This window comes from Phycodurus eques, chromosome 15 (assembly GCF_024500275.1).
Source record: "Phycodurus eques isolate BA_2022a chromosome 15, UOR_Pequ_1.1, whole genome shotgun sequence".
NCBI classification, from domain to species: Eukaryota; Metazoa; Chordata; class Actinopteri; order Syngnathiformes; family Syngnathidae; genus Phycodurus; species Phycodurus eques.
In genome coordinates this window covers 12,390,472-12,409,475 of record NC_084539.1, presented here as the reverse complement: position 1 = coordinate 12,409,475, position 19,004 = coordinate 12,390,472, and the positions used below count along the sequence as shown (strand labels likewise).

Sequence of the window (19,004 nt, the reverse complement as noted above, 5' to 3'; positions counted from 1 at the left end):
CGGATTACTAGTAGGAAACCCAAGCATGCATAGGGAGAACATGCAAACTCCACGTTTGAACCACAAACCTCAGAACTGTGAGGTGGATGTGCTAATCATTCATCCAAAATGTCGCCTAAATAAAAACTAGATCAAAGGATGAAAAAAAATCCCCAGCTCTGTACAGATTTGTATTGCAAAATTCAATCTGAAAAATCATATGACAGATAAAGTAGATTTCACAAGTACTTAAATAAATCAGATACATGGAACTCAAACACCATTAATATTGTACGTGACTATGAATAAGGGAACATTTATCCTTCCTGAGCAAATTACAAGCCTAGATGTGTGCAAGTCACTAGGAAATAAACTATGAAGGAACAATTTTGGAAAAGCCTGGGAATTGCTTGATAGGACAAAAAAAACATGAACAGGCTTAAAGAGAAAAAACATTTATAGTGACAAGATATTCCAATCGCTAACAAACACCCAACACTGTGCTACCAACACTAAAGTAGCTTTCAAGCAGACTGACAACAAAAACAGTACAGTAGGACTGGGAGATAGATCAAGGTAATAACATTTCTATATATTTATTTTATTTTTTTTAAACATTTTTAAGAGACATTTTTTGAGGGGGGAATAATTTTATTCCTCTTGGCGGCTTCCGAAGCCTGCACTATTTGACTCAAACTGGTTTGGGTTTGCAGTGTCAAACAATGAGCAACAAGCTATGTTTAAAGACATCTGAAACCAAAGCCTGTAGCATGAAAGGGAAAACTCTCTCAAATGAACAGATAATCAATTAGAATTATTTCACATTGTTTTACATATGACAAAGAGAAGCCTTGTGGAAGGCAATCACAGAGTTGAACACGCAGAACATAAAAAAAAAAAAAAAAAAAAAAAAAAAAAAAAAAAAAAACATCAAAAACATGGTGCCTGTTTATACATTGCAAATGCAGTCATTTAATCGCACACTGATCCACTTCAGTAGAGGCGGTGCCTGTTGTGATAAACTACATTCAGTACTATAGTTTACCCAAATGCAATACACTTCACCAGGGTTTATTTTATTCCCATCAAGTACTTCTGGTGGTGTCACTTGACAATAAGAGTGCCCGGATGTTCACCAAACTTTACTGCAGCATGAAATAAAGTTCAAGCGGCGGAATAGTACGGCCTAAAAATCTCTCTCGATGCCTAAGTGCCTTATCAGAGAGGAGAGCTGTAGACATGCTTATTTTCCTTGCTCTTTTTTTTTTTTTATAAAATCAAAACTAGGCAACCTACCTGCCATGCACCTGGAGTGCTAAAAATGTATGCAGAATTTTGTCTACATTTTCAGGGGCAAAGGTTATTTTTTCTTGGAAGCAGCAAATTTTGTCCATCTTATGTTCAGTGACAGTTTTGTTTGTAATGTTATACTTGTTTGTAATGTTATACTCATGACTAATTTGTGAAATGTTTGGCACTAGTTTTGTTGATTATTAATCCCAAAGAGAATTTTTGTTTTAAATTATTGATGGTATTGTTCAATTGTTGAACATTTAAAATGTTTTATTAAAATGTATTAAGGGTTGTGGACTTTAAAGGGCCACTTCTTCCTAGTTTTGACAAATGTCATTTACTATTTATTTTTAATGGCGGGGAATCGATTAAAATCGGAAATTAGATGTTGAGGAAAAATATCTGGGATTTTATTTTAAACCATATTGCCCAGCCTTAAATTGCAGCATATTCAACCTTTTATCCACTAAAGTCATGTCAGACAAAAAAAATCCCCTCAGGGAAGAAATACACGATAAGCGACACCAAGTTCCCACAAATAAAACGGATAATAAACACTGATTAATTCAGAAGTCACATTGGAGCTGTTTTCGCAGTTACCAATTTTGAGCTCAGTCATGGGGTGTGTTGGGCAACAGAGGGAGGATTCCACTGTCATGGTCACTTTGGAGCGTGTGAGCGAGCAAGAGGCAAGGATAGGTCAGTAGAACCAACAAGAGACGTCCTTACTGTGATCTCGGACAGCCTAGGAATGCTCGGGAATACACAAAGGTCCTTTATACAGCAAAAACACTTCCAGATTACATTTGGCTGGGTACAAGTTGTTAGCAACAACCTCCTTTGCTCCTGTACAAGCATCTAATAAGGCCATTGCATTATTCAACTAGACGGTTCTTGTGTTAATGTGGCCTAAATGTTGTGTTCAATTTATATTTTTCAACAACAATATCATTGTAGTACAGTATGTATATTATATAACATAAATAGTTGTGTCTTGGGGAGAACATACAAACTTCACACAGTAATGCCAGAACTGCAATTTTGCCTCCAAACTTCAGAATTGTGAAGGTGACGTGCTAGCCCTACTTTGAAATAGCTAAATATAAATATATAAATAGCTAAATATCCATCCTTCCATCAAATTTCTACAGCGCTTGCCCCCTCATTAAGGTTGTGGGAGAGCTTGAGCTTATCCCACCTGACTTTGGGTGGTAGGTGGGGGACACCATGGATTGGTTGCCAATTAAGCACAGGGCACATACAGACAAACAAACATTCATCCGCACCTTTACACCTATGGCAAATTGTCTTTAATTAAACTAACAAGAATGTTTTTGGATTGGGCGAGTAAACCGACGTACCTGTAGAAAACCCACACAAGACCAAGCAAACTGCACATAGAAGGGCCAGAGCAAAGAAAAGACAAAAATTTGTTTGACACCCCTGCTCCAGTAGCTTCATCGATAAAAAAAAAATAGCAACAGACATAAGATATGACCGTGAAGAAGCCCGGTGACCCATTTTTGTCTCAATCGTGAGGCTGTTTCTATTTCATACTATAATTAACATTATTATACAACTTTACACTGATCTGATCGGTATTGGCCGATAATTAGCATTTCATGCTGATCGGCTTTAATGTCATAATTCGCCGATCCGATCAATGACCACAAAAGACATTTACTCCGCGTCGCCATCATGTACAGTATATTTGGTGGTGTGGGACAGACAACACGTCTGAGACAGACACTACTATACTTTTAATACGATACCGCTCGCAAGCAGGCAACAAAACGTTATGTAGCCTAGCAAGCTAGTGTTAGCACTAACGGTTGTACATAAACATGCTAGCATTATGTCGAATCATGCTCTAAAGTTTCGGTGTGTGTGAAGTAATTTAATTGCAATAAAGTAATTTAATTGGAGTAAGTGAGCACCCATTATTTCTGTCATGGTGGTTTGACCTGACTGATTAGAATACATTGACCTGAATAGAGAATAGTTTTGAAGATACTCATTATACAGTACACAAGTATATACAGTAAATGAACAAGTCATTTAAATACACATTACTCCATCTTGTGATCGGATCGGTGATCGTTTTTTTTAAACTTGCTGATCGGTCCCAAAATCCTGATCGTATAAAGCCGATTATTATATTTTGTGTCTCTGATAGTAATAGTTGTGTTTCGACTTAATCCTACTGTACCGCAACAGCAAACAAATGGGGCATAAAGAAGACCCGGACTGTAGAAGGCGATGCCAGGGCTCAACTCAAACAATTAACCAGGAGACGACGTCAACCCCCTATGTTACAGTGTAACTAAAAGCAGAATGCAGCCCATGTGACGGCAATAATTTTTCACCTGCAAAAAAAAGGACTAGGGAAGAACTGTGAGTGTATTTTGTTTTATTATAAGACTGCAGTTTGAAAGTTTTTTTTTTTTTTTTCATTTTATTTTTTAAGAAAAGATTAACTCAACTCATTCATCCCAATATCATCACTTAACAAATTGGAAAGGGATATTGTACATAATCACTGTGCCTGTTTTTAGTCTGTTATGAATCTTTTATTCGTCATATGCTATGATAAGTAAATATCTAACTACATCACATTGTACAGTTTGTTGCAATTTGTTTTTAATTATATTTATTTGTACTTGCTTTTCTTTTGCCTTGTTTTGCCCTGCTGTCAGGTCAGTATTGGAAATGAGAAACGGTTCTCAATTGCCTTACCTGGTTGGTTGGTTAGTTGGTTGGTTAAATAAATAAATATTCTGCATATCTTTAAGTGGTGCATAAATATTACAGTTTATACAAAGTTATTTCAGGTAGTTCTAAATGTTCCACTACTACCACTTACACTACAGTCTGCTGGAAATAAATGAAAAGAAACCTAGAATTATACATTTGGTAGTTTTTGTTGCTTTTTCCCATTGTACCGAACTCGCACGGAACCGTGACCCAAACACCGAGGTACAATGTATAATCTGCAAAAATTACACAGGATTGCTCTTTGCATATTCAGTATCTTATATTCAAAATAAAACATGTACATTTATATTATAACTATTTTGATAATACTGATATCCGGGAATATTTTGGTCACTATATTCCTAACGTGAATTTTTCATACCGTCTCACCTCTAATATAAACCAAATATATCACAGCAATGACGCATGGCGATGCATGCTCCATCGGACTGACGTGCGGCAAAAAAGAGGTTTAAATGCACACGGGAATAAATAAATATTGGTATTCATCTTGAGGGAAATACATAAGGATAGACTGCAATGTGTTTTGCTTCTGTGCCAAAGCGTGTGTGAACTGACCACTGCCTGCTGCTGCGTGTCGTAAACAACTCGCAGAGAACAATGGCCAGGGTTGGGTTTACTTCATCCGATTATAAAAATATGCAGCCACCGTTCCTCCGTAAAGATGAAACAGCTTCAACCCCAACACCACACGCAGGGAAAGTGCGACGAAATGTTTGAAGGGCCAAACGCAAGTGAAAATCCATTACCGCGGCTCTTTGCAAAAACAAGTCAGTCCCACCGCCACGAGCTAACGTTAGCTGGCAGCAGCGACCAAGACTCGGACGGAATGTAATCTTGCCTGTCAAACACAGTAACCCGTGGAGAGCGAGCAATACAATGAGACGTTCATAAAGCAACACAAACGTGTTGGGATTCTTCATATAAAAATGGGCGTGGAATTAAATAATCGCAGCTGTTTACCTGTTAGAGTAGCTTCACTCCACAGGGCGCCGCCATCTTGAAAACCTCACAGCCCACCCCACTACCACAGTCGGCTTCCGCTGAAAGCATGCATGCAAACTAATCCCACAAGTTAGCGCCCTGAAAACCACTGAAAACTACTTAACTCATGCACTTATATGAAGCATGAATTAAACATGTGACTACAGTTAATACTAGTCGAGGTTTATATTGATCCGTTCTCAATAGGAATAATTGCTCTCCTGCCACGACGCGAGTGTTGGTCGCATCGGTTCATTGGCGGATGTCTAAAGTTTTTTCGTGATGCGGTTTCGCGTGACCCACATGTTGACAGCGCACGCGCAGACACTTTAATCACGTTAATGCGTGAAAAATAAAAAAATAAAAAGTACTTTACCGATCAGGTCATTTGGCTATCAATAAGTGGCCCGAAGAACCTTGCTTCAGCGTCAAATGAATAAAAAAATCGAATAAATCTTGTAAGTGAGAATATTTATGTGCAAATTAAAAATATCGATAATAATTTATATGCATTAGGGTGATAACAAAGTGGGGTCATATAAGGCAGAAAAAAACAAGAACAGGCAGCGACATGGAGGAACGTGAACAAGCATTAACGACGACAGCAACAGATTCGGAGAAGCAGTATATTATGGGAAAATGTTGCGGTTCCAAGAATGATTTGTGGTGAATGCACTGTCCAAAAAAAACTTTAAAATGAGCTTCTGTCGTTTGAATTTTTTTTTTTTTTTTTTGTAATATTACAAAACTCATACACGTCAGGTGTATTTTTTCAGTTGTCATTAGCTAATTTTAATTTTTGGGAAACTGTTCTCATAAATCTGCACACCAGAGACACGTGAATAATTAGCACTGATGAACAATTCATGCCCGGCAACATTTGATTTCAACAATGCAATTGAGGCAAGGACTGAGAATTCATTTGTTACCCAGTGTATTTCATGAACCACTGACATTTGTGAGGATTAATTGTTCGAGGCGATCATTTATGCCGTCTATTGCCCTCACAATCGCTTCGTGACTCCAGCACATGCACTGAAAAAAAAGAGTCCTTTGAATTTACTTCGTTTGAACATGTACATCAGTTGCACATGATTAAAATTTGTTTAAATTTACTTAATTTACCCCTCTTCTCCTAAAAAAATAAACGTGATTTTTTTTTTGTCAGTGTGCGTGTCCTCTACTGTGTATTAAAATAATAAACTGAGTAATCAAAAAGGAGTCAAAGTTTTCGATATCTTCTTTGATATGCTGATATGCTTCTATTTGAATTCAAAAGATTTATTACAAATATCACACATACAACATTTACGCATGAACCTTTATCTCACAGGGCTGAGTGTGGGTTACTGTATGAACACATTTGTTATGACTTATATAAAAAAAAAAATACATGGTATTAACCTTGTGGGGTGATCATAGTCTGCCACGTCCACCCATCACCCCTGAGAGAGCAGCATCACCCATGATCGCAGCGATTCTCTCTTCGAACGGGGTGAGGCCCTCCGCGCCGGGTTTTTTTTGGCCACACTTTGGCGGTGAGCAGCTGTCCTCCGCTTCACATCCACCTTCATGTCTGACCACTTCTTTTTTACTTCAGCGTGTGCGCGCTATTCTGTGTCCACAGCATTGACAACCGCACACGCGCTGTCCCAGTCACTCCTCTTTCACGTGTTGCCAAAGAACATTTTCTTGCGTGCCTACACTTCACATTCAGAAAAAAATATTTTTTCTTCATTACCTTGCTCATTTTCCTTTTTTTATGATCATGCAGAGATCGGCATCTCAGGTACCCTCGTGAGGAAAAAGCGGTACGGAAAATGGATGTATTATTATTTATGTACAACACTTTGTTTGGGCTGCGTAAAAGGCACAGTATCAACTTTGTCCACAAGATGTCGCACTAATACTTCCCCAGTTATAACCCACATGCGCAAATACAGTACCCGACAGTCCGTGCAGATTTCTTAAATTTAATTTGTTATTGCATGTAACAAGTTAGTCATCACCATCTATATTCTTATTTTGTGTGTGCGCGCGTGAAAGGTCATGCCATATCTTAATTCCAGTTTTGCGTTTGGCATATGACACGATCACACACTGACTACTGATTATTATATTGTATACACCAGTAAATAGAGAATTAAAAAGTCAACACATTTTCTCAGACTGGTTAGGTGTGTGTATCTTTGGAGGTGCTACAGTCTCATGTGACTTTTTCGCCATTTAAATCACACGCGCAAGACTTCACGCAGTGGTAAAAACATTAATAAAAATCTTGTCAATCAAACATTAAAATAATATTTAAAAAAATTTTTAGGCGAAAATAAGTATGTTTTTTATGGTCTGTACATTTTAGTTTTGCGGTTGAAAAACAGTCGAAATAAGCAATTTATAAAAAACACACATAACGACACAAACCTACAAGCATGACGCATCATTACCGTATTAACTTTTGCTAACTTTGTCTCTCTCTAGCAGTCTTCGTTCAATATTCCACCCTGCAGCTGTGTGCTTAGTGTAACTGTACAACCAGGAGGCCCTGTGTCTTCTACGCAAATTGCCTTTTGCAGGTTGGGTCTTCCATTGGTTGAAACCACAGTCAGATTCCCCGGCGAAATTATCTGATTGGAAATCAGGGAGGGGAGGAAAAGAAAGAGCAACAAGTGCGATGCTTTTTACGCTGGTTTGCTTTTGGGACTTGAAGGAAAGGATTTTTTTGTGAGCCACACTAAGATCTGAACGCCGAAAAAGAAATATATTTCCATTGGATCTTGTTGAGTTAATGGTGAGTTTCTGCTATACCTGAAAAGTTTAAAAAAAGCTTGACTTTGTCGTCTAAAATAAAAACAAACTGTAATCGATTGATATTCTGAATAATATTGATGTAATGATTTGTGCACTATTTACACAAATAACATTGTTCGCAATTTAAAAAAAAAATCTGTCTGACAAAATTTTTATGAAACGTTGTGTAATTTCCGTTTTGACAAAAGATAAGCTTTGTTTAAAAGACATTGAGATGAATATTTACTTTAGGTTTCTTTTTAGAGTTTAAGCAACGCGTTATTTGTGCTTATAGAGGAGACATGCCCCGATCATTCCTGGTGAAAAACAAACGGAGCACGTCATTTAATGTGCATAGGTTGTATGAAGATGAGACAGGTAAGTTTGAAATGTTAAAAGTGTTTCAATAACTTAGCAATTATAGTAGAAAGACTTGACTGTCAACTTCTTTCATCATTATTCACCCCAGTCCAGTTAACACACATTTTTGACACATTTCAATTTTAAATAACTGAGAACTAAATGAGGAATACATTGAAAATTGATTTGGTTTTATTTAGGAGCTCTGGGTTTTTATTTAATAACCAAAATGGTCTGATAAGCTTCAGTTAACTGCATTGTTTTGGATTTAAAGGTGTCTCACCTCAGGGTACGGACTCTTCAGACAGGCCTAAGTCTGAGGGCCTGCATTCCCTAACAGACCTCATACCATTAGAAAAAGAGGAGACAGAGCTTCAAAGTCCTTTACCTGTGCATGCAGAGCCCACCAGACTCCCTTTGGCTCCCACAAAGCCGTACTACCCAACAGGTGAGCACCGCATTTCCCTGCATGCATGACCATAATTACAGAGGTTAAACTACGAGGGGTTACAGAAATGTTCTAGGACTATATGTCGTGTCATGAAAGATATTTTTCAAACCCAAACTACAAACAACCAGTTTCCTCCTCAGTGTGGGCCAGATGATCGAGCAGGACGACTATAAAAAGATCTTGCATGCGTTTGCTTAGTTCAGTGAGCGAGAAGAGGCAACAGGACCACTTGTGGCTGCTTCACCATGACAACGTGCCTGTTCACAGTGCCCTGAGCATTTGGCAGCTCCTCTTTGCCAAACTCAAGGGGGTCATCAAGGGGACCCGTTTTGAAGATGTGAACGACATCAAGATGGCCATGACGACAGAGCTGAAGAGGATCCCAGAAGAATCCTTCCAGAAATGCTTGAAGGTGTTGGGGAAAGTAAATTAGACTCCAGTAGGGTTATTTCGAAGGGGAAAACTTGCAGTTTGTAGTTTGATTTTGAAATCTATCTTTTTTGACACCCGTTCTGGAATCTGTCTGACGTACCTTGTAAGTTTTTTTTCTGTGCTCCTCAGATCCACAGATGGAATTCCGAACTTACTATAAGCCGCCATATTCCTGGGAGCAGGTTCCTTCTCCTTATCAGTTGGGTTTCAGCCCCACGGTGCTGCAGCATGCCGCCAGTCTGTACAATACGCACATCAGCCGGAGCCCACAGCACCAGCAGCCTCTGGACTGTAGTACACACTACTCCCCAAGCTCAAACACCTACCACTGTATCACCTGTGATAAGGTATGTTATTTAAGCTAAACGGGCCATTAAAGTGTGCAACCCATACAACATACACTAATAAATAAAGGTTCTACATAGTACCCACACATGGTTCTTTGGCTTGTATGCATTGAGGAAATGCTTTTGGGTACTACTTAGCACCCATTTCTTAGTGGTTCTATACAGAACCAATCAATATCCAATGGCACCAAATGTGAAACAAATGGTTGGTGGTGCAAATTTGGAGATGTTTTTTCTGTCATTTCTTGGATATCATTAGTAGGTGCAACGTCGAACCTTTATGTAGCCAGTGAAACCAAAGCCATCAATGGGTATTTATTTATTTATTATGAGGCGCCACAAGCATGACTCGCTTCTGTGATCTACAAAAGGAAATGAACGAAATAACTCCATGGTGCTACACTGCAAACATGCAAAATCGTACCGAGTGTAGAGTGAATCTATCTTATTCTTAGTGAAAACATCTCACTGCACTTATCGTAAGACTGTTTTTTGTTTTATTTTCTTTCTCATATTTTTCCCACTGCAAACAAAACATTTTCTCCCTAAAATAAGTGAAATAAATCTGACAATGGAACTAGTATGAATTGACTTGATAAGATTCCTCAGATAGTATCTTGCATCTTAAAACAAGTATTTTCGTCTGCTTAAAACCCTTGAAACTGTCTTAAAATAACTACAGTAAGATGTTTTCACTAGAAATAATATAAATTCACATGGAAGATTTTGCACTTTGCAGTGTATATAGAACTATCACCTTTCTAAAGAACCTGTAATAAACCCCTAAAGAACCCTAATGGTGTACAATGGTGCGATATAGAACCAGGAGTGCAGCTTCAGAACCTCTGAAGCACTTGGCACTTGTATTAAAAACTGTTTATAATTCGGTGAAATTACATTATGAATGCTTAGTAAATCATAATTCAAAAATTAGACGTGAAAACAGGTTACACCAGTAAGTTTGAGCTCACTATTTGACAACTAAAGTTGTCACCATGTGACCTTACTATTTAATGTCCAATATAAAAAAGCCTGTACTGTATCTCCAATGTTTTGTTTTTTGTTTTTTGTTTTCAAAGTTACACTTAATATATATATATATATATATATATATATATATATCTGTGGGCGGCACGGTGGACGACTGGTTAGAGCGTCAGCCTCACAGTTCTGAGGACCCGGGTTCAATCCCCGGCCCCGACTGTGTGGAGTTTGCATGTTCTCCCCGTGCCTGCGTGGGTTTTCTCCGGGCACTCCGGTTTCCTCCCACATCCCAAAAAACATGCATTAATTGGAGACTCTAAATTGCCCGTAGGCATGACTGTGAGTGCGAATGGTTGTCTGTTTGTATGTGCCCTGCGATTGGCTGGCAACCAGTTCAGGGTGTACCCCGCCTCCTGCCCGATGACAGCTGGGATAGGCTCCAGCGCGCCCGCGACCCTAGTGAGGATAAGCGGCTCAGAAAATGGATGGATGGATGGATATATTTGGAAACAAACTAATAACTTGAACATGCAGTATATGCTTTTGACAAAAAATGTTTTTTTCTTTTTAGTGGTAGTAATAATAGTAGTAGTAGTAATAGTATAGCAGGGGCACAGCAGTGGAGCAAACATGGGCTCACTTTTTGCCAAGCAGTAGGGCACACACTAGCTGAGACTTTATTAAGTCTTTATAAAGCATTAACAATTGTTAACAACTAATTGATGAGCAGATTATAAACCTTGCATGTAGAATAGCGTTAAAGCTTTAGATTTTAGGTGTTAGACTATACTGTATGTGTACAGCGTCTTAAAGTTGTCAGTCAACTGTGTTGACATATCAACTGTGCTTCAGGTGTTCTCAACGCCTCACGGCCTGGAGGTTCATGTCAGGAGGTCCCACAGTGGAACGAGACCTTTTGGCTGCAGCATCTGTAAAAAAACCTTCGGCCATGCAGTCAGTCTCGAGCAGCACATGAACGTCCACTCTCAGGTAAAGTCCCTGAAATGTTGTGCATGATTAAAAATGTTCAATATGATAGAATGAAGGATATGTTACAATGTGTCAGCTCACAAACCTGGGCTATTGTAAGGGACATACAGTAGAGTCTTTTAATAATTGAAATAATTGTACGGGTGGCAAATATAGATAGTGTTAGATGCTGATAAAGCCATATTCTGCAATTGTGTATATGTACTCTACTTTCTTCTGTTTATCATCAGATCAAACATTGTCATCAAGTTTTCAAAATGTATCCAGGCTTGGATTTAAAAAAAAAAAAAAATAGAATAGGACATAAATATGCACAGGAGAAAATGGTAATGATGTATTACTCCTAATTAGAACTTTAAAGCTTTTCATACTGTACATCATCACATTGGTTCAAAGGCTGGACTAATTGCAGTTGTATGATATTAATTTTCAGTTTTTAATTAAAAAAATAAGTTAAATAAAATAAAAATGAATGACCTCTTCTGTTTCTGGCCAATGGCAAAATCAGAAATTCATTGAAGTTCACCTTATGGGACACATTTTGTTTTTGCCTTTGTCCAGGAAAAAAGTTTCGAGTGCAAGATGTGCGGGAAGTCCTTCAAGCGCTCCTCCACTCTCTCCACGCACCTCCTCATTCACTCTGACACAAGGCCGTACCCGTGTCAGTTCTGCGGGAAGAGGTTTCACCAGAAGTCTGACATGAAGAAACATACATATATTCACACAGGTATGACTGTGCTGTGCACCGATCTTTGTATAATGTTATCAATACATCGTTTGGCTGGGGTGATCATCTGATTGTAAAGTAAAGTTTCCAAGAGTGATATCACGACTGATGAATCTGAGAAAGACCAATGAACAAAATAGTGTATGGCTCTTTTCAAGCAGCTAGCTGTCAGTGAAACAGTTGTGGTTCAAGAAAAGTATGGATAAAAATACAAACATTATCTTTATGGTACGGTCTGTTGCTCCCACCTTAGGTGTAGTGACAAAACCTGATTTTCCAGAAGCAGAGTGATTTGTATAAAGTAGACAACTGTTCCTTTGTACAAATAAATGAGAAATATAAGAATATACTGTATAAGAATAAGAAAATAATCCAAGATTCTTTGGTGTCGATTTTACCGGTTATGTGTGTTGCGTCATATTTTGCAGGTGAGAAGCCCCATAAGTGCCAAGTGTGTGGTAAAGCGTTCAGCCAGAGCTCCAACCTGATCACCCACAGTAGGAAACACACAGGCTTCAAACCATTTGCGTGTGACATTTGCTCCAAAGGCTTCCAGCGCAAAGTGGACCTTCGCAGGCACCACGAGAGCCAGCACAGCAAGTGACACATCAACAGCAACCATTTTTACATACTGTATGTCCATTCCCAGGTCTAAGATCAGAACTTTAAGGGGGCTCAGTCCCCAAATTAGAATGTCGAGCACACAGTACATTGCAATTCATTTAGGTACACATTACGGTGTGACAGGAACCTAATTATTGGGACATCTAAAGCACATATCCTATTATTCGGAAGTCACTAACGAACACTTTGCCAAATGTATTTTGTCGCATAAAGCCCACAGTACTCAGCGCCCTCAGAGGCTAAGCTAATAACCTCCAGACATCATTTTCATTGCAAATACACACGATAATGTGTGTTTCAAATTCAAATACTGCACCACAGACTTGCGTCGTAAAATCTGCTCTGAAACGTGATTCAAACAAGCGATATGAGTGATAACAAGTCCTGTGCTGCCAACAGAGGAGCGATGTACAATTATGTGACATGTCGCGCCAGCTGTTGCAGTGCATTCTGGGACTGGGTAGTATCAGCTGCGTGTCCGTTACTGTATATACAAATTGGCCAATTCAGTTGTGTAAAAATGTAACAAAAAAACGTATAAATAAACATGCATTGGACGTTGTGTATTTTGCATTCTTAGAAGACAATGTTAAGTATTAATAATAACAAAATGGATTGTACAACTACTGAGTTAATATAGTAGAAGTTATCTGCTTTCAAGTTGTGCATGCGTAGCTGTGTGGGAAATGAGTTGTTGTCTTTTAGGTCCAAAAATTATCCCTACATACATGTATGAGTTCTTTGCTAACATATTTAAAATTTGTATGGATGTCATGCGAGAAAAGCAAATTATCTTCATTAGGTTTTCCATGCTGTCTATAAAAATAAAGAACAAGCTGTAGCTGTGGTTGTTCTGTCCTATTCCCTCCCGGGTAAAATGCATCTAGACTGTTAGTCTAGTAAAATGATGTGATCAACTCTGTCAATACACATCTTTCAGCTCATTCTGGTTTGGTTCTTTGTGTTTGAGCTCACTCAGTCACTCTGGAAAGATCGCATGCTCACCTTTAAAATGAAAACAGTTATTATTGGGTACAGTGCTTTTGAAAATCTCTGCAATCATATACCCTACTGTATGTGTATCTTAACTGCACTCAATTGTACACTTCATCACAATCTACGTACCGGTACTATAATACAGAACAAGAAAGGTACAGTGGAACCTTCCAAATCACACACGAATCACAACACAATCCATTCTAGTATCCTTCAAAGCATTTTGCCTTTTGGCTGAACTCTGAATTAAATACTTTTTCTGGTGTTCTTGTTAACTTTGGAGGTTTTTACTGTCTCTAAAATTATGTTTACTAAAATAATAATCTGTTTAGCAGTTTTGCTCAGCATAATGAGATGCGTTTCCAATATTTTCCAGTTGCCCTATTTAGCTATGTACGAGTAGCTACATATTAGACCGAATTAGAAACACCAGGAACGCAACAGCTAGGTTAATACACATACTGTTAAATTAATACCTTAAAATTAAGCTCTGTTATCTTTGTACACAAACACTTTTTAATCAACCTCCTGTATTTCACGAGGATGGTGTTATCCTGTACTCAAATGACAAACAAATAACCAAGCCCAGTGAAATAATGAAAAAGTTAGAGTCAGTCCTTCTCTTCAATTAACAACTGAAGATGTAATCACAGCTGGAAATCAGAATTACACAAACCATCAGGTGAGGCTTGATTAAAGTCTGGACACACACATCTCCATACGTCCACTGTTGCTGCTTGGTTTTAAGAGTGCACTGGGGTGACTGGGATACAGGGATTAACTAATAGGCTGTGAAAAAGGGATTGATTGCTTAGTCAACTGTCACCACACCCATCCACCGCGTTGGATTTACTTTAACAAACAGTCTCACCACCTTCCTCAAACACCAAACCAGTTAGCACTTTAAGATGCTTCAGGCAAATCTGATCATCACCTGGGTTTGTTTAATCTGAGAAACAGGATGAAGCATTGAGAAAGATAAGAACATTAAACGCGACCAACCACCATCTATTTTCACATATGTATTTTTTAATGCATAAAATTGCTACTCAAACCTTTAAGCCTCATACTGAACTAGTACCCACAATTGGCGGCAGAGATGGAGGAAATTCAGCATTGGTGCCCTCCGCATTATGATAAAACTTGTTTTCTCATCTTAATGAATCTGATCTAAAATGTATTCAGCTGGTTTAAGGAAAAGTGTTAACAGATGGTAGTGTAACAATAACTGTAAATGGGTTAATGAGAAGTACTCCGATTCGTGTATATAATTCTGCAGAAATCAGTGTCTACGTGGGCAACAGAGCAGATGTGGAGGCTTACTGTCTGGCAAACAAATCTGAAGTCTTTATGCAAAATTCTGGGATATCACAGAGGAAACAAGGCCCCCTGTGTCAGTGTAACAGTTACAGGGCTGCAGTGACATCCTGGTCTGAGTGGGACCAAGCTAATCAAAATCCAACACATGTAACCAACAGAAAAGAGAGGAGGAGGCTCATTGTGGGTGGGGTGTGCAAACAGGACACAGGTTGTAGGGGAGGGGTCGCACGTAGCCTCAGGAAAAACGGAAGAATAGGGTAAAAGATGTGCAGCATGCACCAGAAACATTCCTTTATCACTGCTGGTGTACAAAGCTTTACGCATAAAAATGAATAAAAAAATGTTTTCTGAATAAAGCAGAAAAATGCATTGCAGTAAATATAAACTCTGTTAACGTGGATGTAGGCCCACTAGACCCCTTTATATTTGCATATGGCCACAGGTGTTATAAAAGTTGTAAATATCCTGTCCTTGATTTGCTTTCTAACCGTGCAGCTGCCTGTCACTAAAAGGTTCACTTGCAATGCTGCAGAATACTACTTTTAAAACGGTTTCATATGTTCTTTTTAAACCTGTTTTATACATTTATGAAAGTGTCCACATTTATGAGAAAAATCTGAAAGAAGGAAAGGACAATTGCACCAACAAGAAACACAAAGATAAAAAATAGCAAAGTGGCACCTCACGCTAACTGTAACTTTGTCCCTCCAACCTGCTCCATTAACACAAGACAACCACATCAGCCCAGGGGATGGAGCATAAATGCAAATTTGTCTTGCAAATGTTCTCCATGCAAATGAGCGGTACCTGGTGTGTGCAACCTAATGTGCCCGTGGCAAATTCATGGAGCGCATAGAGGGAAATCCAAGAGAAAGGTTATCATTCAGAAGATAGGGTCATAACAATTATGCAGTGCTGCTAGATAGCTTCACCTAAAACAAATGTGATGTTAATTTGACAGTTTTGAGGTCAGAGAGGAATTTGTTTGTATTCATCAGTGTTATTAATATAAATAACAAACTGCCAGCAGATTTCCTCCATATGACCAGACAAAGGAAGTTTCTGTATGATCACATCTGCTGTTGTCATATATGTGCAGATGTGATACTGTTGGATTGCCATTGTCACAGTTGTGGCCCAGCATGTCCACAGATAAATGCAACAATGACTTGGCTTAAGGACACTCGTGCAGTGTCATTACAAAAGTGACGGCAGGGGAAGATCCGAGTTTCCTGTTTAGTCACCGCAGAAGATCTTCAACATCAGAAATGCAAGCCTCCAGTTAAATATCTTTCGATAAACATGACCATCACTGATTATTAATGCAGGCTGAAGCATACATGAATTTTCTTCAATAAGGTTTCAGACATTTTTCAGCACAACATACTATTGAAATGGCCCTCATAAGGTCCATCCATCCATTTTCAATATACCGTTTATCCTGAGGGTCAGTGAGAAAGAAATAATGGCTATATGCTATCCAATAAATCCAATTTCACTTAATGTGTCTCAAAATTATGATTTATTGATTACAAATATATCTTTGAACATCTATCTATAACAGCAACATATAGGGAAAGGCAGAACAATTAAATGTTCTTCCTTTACATGGCAGAAGATACAGTAAGTCTGTGTATCCACCTAACGCCAACAGAATAAGTAATGGATTCTTGCAACTATATCAGCTTTGTGTTCAATTAAACAGACCCAGATTCCACACCGAGCAAGTAAAGTTGTGTGTAAATTGAGTCACAATCATCATTATTTCAGTATTCATACTTTTTACGACCATTTTGCTTAGTGGGGTGCCATGAGATTTTTCTTTTGTAAAATAGTTGCCTTAGCTCATCACAAGTTGGGAAACATATAGCTATAGTATAAATAGATACAGAAAGTCATCAAATGTGTCTGCGTGACCTCACACCGACATCACGCAGACACACACCAAATATGGGCAGATGTATAACATTTTACCTTCCCAACTGTCAAAACAGCCAGCTGCAGGGTTGGAGGCTGGCCGTGCAAAAGCTGAGACAAGTCATAGGGGAGTGTGGTAATTGAGAAGCAAGCGTAAGCAAAAAAAAAAAAAAAAAAAAAAAAAAAACACATGAAATCTGAGTGCAACAGGCTCTTCCAGTGAAGGCCAGGCAGAAAAGTGTGTCTGATAATGCTATCATGGTCTCCGCACACTTCAACGGTTGGACCAGGCCAGTCAAGAGACAAGGAGGAGCGGACAAGGCATCGAGAGAGATAGCACCAAAAGACGTAGGAGTGTCAAACATATCCTTGTAAACTAAACTAAAAGAGTACATCATCACGTCAACATGTCACCACAGCACACAACTGATTGTCAGTCAGTGCCTTTGGTACCATCGTGACCAATCCTACACCCATCCCCCAATTCTGGCACTGAACTGTAATGTTATTTCGACTTATGACAAACACTTTGATGACCTCTGTTGTGTAATATGCAATTTGGATATTCTCTAAAGTTAAGTTAGAAACTTTGAATGTCCACGTTGTTGACATGAATGTACAGTACAACTACGGAAGTGTCAATTTTTAACCCCGTACAATCATTGCAGTGCAGGTTATTACAATACTTCTTTACTTTAGCAACTTTTGCTAAATGTGTTCTGAATGTCAATATAACTGTTACAGTTACTGTATATATAACAGCACAATGCAGTATAATGTGCTTTTATTTGGTTTAATATAACTTAATATTTTTCATTATATATAATGACCCTTTTTCACTTGGCCGGATACTTCATGCTACTTTTGCCCAAGCAGAGGTGCCAAACTCATTTTTGCCACTTTGTAGTTATGGTTTCCCTCAGAGGGCCATTGATATTGAAACCATATACTGTAAGTGTATTCATTCAGAATGCTGCAGCTCAGGTTCCCTTCACCATATAGAGTAATTACTGTACATAGACACAACAAATTGATTGAAAAATATTTAGCTATTTTTTTAAGAAATGGGATTTGTAACAAAAATAGATTACAGTAGCTCAATGTTGTCAAAAGTGAAGACAATTTAAACATTTTTTACACATTTTAGAATACAACATGAAGTAGATATGATTGGTTTTAGCGGGCTGCATAAATTGGCCCCGGGCCCTGAATTTGACACCGGTGCCTTAGCGTGAGTGTATACTTCACACAATCATGCAAGATGGTAACAAAGAGGGAGATGTTCTTCATCATGTCATATATATTTTCCTCAAAGTGTTATCCTTTACAATACCCCAGGGCTACTAAAATAAGTCTAACTTGTTGAAAGCGAACACTTTATCGCAACTAAAATAATTGCCTATATATTAGAAAAATAGACAAAAACTGTTTCTTTTCCTCTCTGAGTGATGTGAGTGTGTTGACAAATTCTGGGAGGGAGAGGCCACAAATCCTATTTTGTGAAATTCTTCTGTCAATAGCGTATGATACTCAACAGATTCCATGGCTTAGACTTGCAAAAGTGTCAAAATCCTTTTTGTCGCGGGCCACATTGCAGTTATGTTAAGTTTATGGAGACCATTGCTGTGCCACAAATTGTGAATGCTGAGACAGTTGACAAACTTTTTGATAATTTCACCTGTAAAATCTCAACTGTCATGAATGCTGTCACTCCTATTAAAACGAAGACAGGAGCACAATATTGGTAAAGACCTCTAAATCAAAGTGTAGGAAAGCAGGACGTAAGTGGAGAAAAACTTAACTCCAAATTAACTATGACCTCTACAGTCAAAGTCTTTGGAATTTTAACCAAGAGTTAGTCAGGGCTAAACAGCAACACTTTTCTGAAATCATCAGTAAGAACTTCAGCAATACTTGCACTCTGTTTGCTGTGGTTGACAAGCTCTTTTTTTCTCATGGTTTTTGGAGGATTTCCACTTTTAAATGATGTTTCTTGCACTGTATGCTATTTTAATTGTATTTTAATTTTTTTTCTCTT

The 19,004-nt window shown here is 38.4% G+C and overlaps 2 protein-coding genes across 3 annotated transcripts in view; one reads left to right on the top strand and one right to left on the bottom strand.

The window, feature by feature from the left end:
* tsc1b (TSC complex subunit 1b) overlaps window positions 1-5,214 on the bottom strand; it is a 31,965-nt gene extending 26,751 nt beyond the window's left edge. The window contains exon 1 of one of the 2 annotated variants that reach the window (XM_061698197.1): window positions 5,011-5,214. The gene's annotated coding sequence lies outside the window, so the exon portion shown is untranslated. The remainder of the gene's footprint in view (window positions 1-5,010) is intronic. The other variant, XM_061698198.1, reaches the window with a different exon arrangement.
* A 2,293-nt stretch (window positions 5,215-7,507) lies between these two features.
* gfi1b (growth factor independent 1B transcription repressor) lies at window positions 7,508-13,668 on the top strand. The gene is made up of 7 exons (XM_061698692.1): window positions 7,508-7,819; window positions 8,114-8,196; window positions 8,453-8,626; window positions 9,191-9,408; window positions 11,245-11,382; window positions 11,944-12,109; window positions 12,538-13,668. The coding sequence occupies exons 2-7, from the start codon at window positions 8,121-8,123 to the stop codon at window positions 12,711-12,713; spliced, it is 948 nt and encodes a 315-aa protein (XP_061554676.1). The 5' UTR covers window positions 7,508-7,819; window positions 8,114-8,120; the 3' UTR covers window positions 12,714-13,668.
* Window positions 13,669-19,004: the final 5,336 nt, after the last annotated feature.

Excerpts from the sequence above, each read along its gene's own strand:
- gfi1b (XM_061698692.1), top strand. The coding sequence starts at position 8,121 with ATGCCCCGATCATTCCTGGTGAAAAACAAACGGAGCACGTCATTTAAT. Across the intron at positions 8,627-9,190 it reads AAAGCCGTACTACCCAACAG|ATCCACAGATGGAATTCCGA; the intron begins GTGAGCACCGCA and ends TGTGCTCCTCAG. Across the intron at positions 12,110-12,537 it reads ACATACATATATTCACACAG|GTGAGAAGCCCCATAAGTGC; the intron begins GTATGACTGTGC and ends CATATTTTGCAG.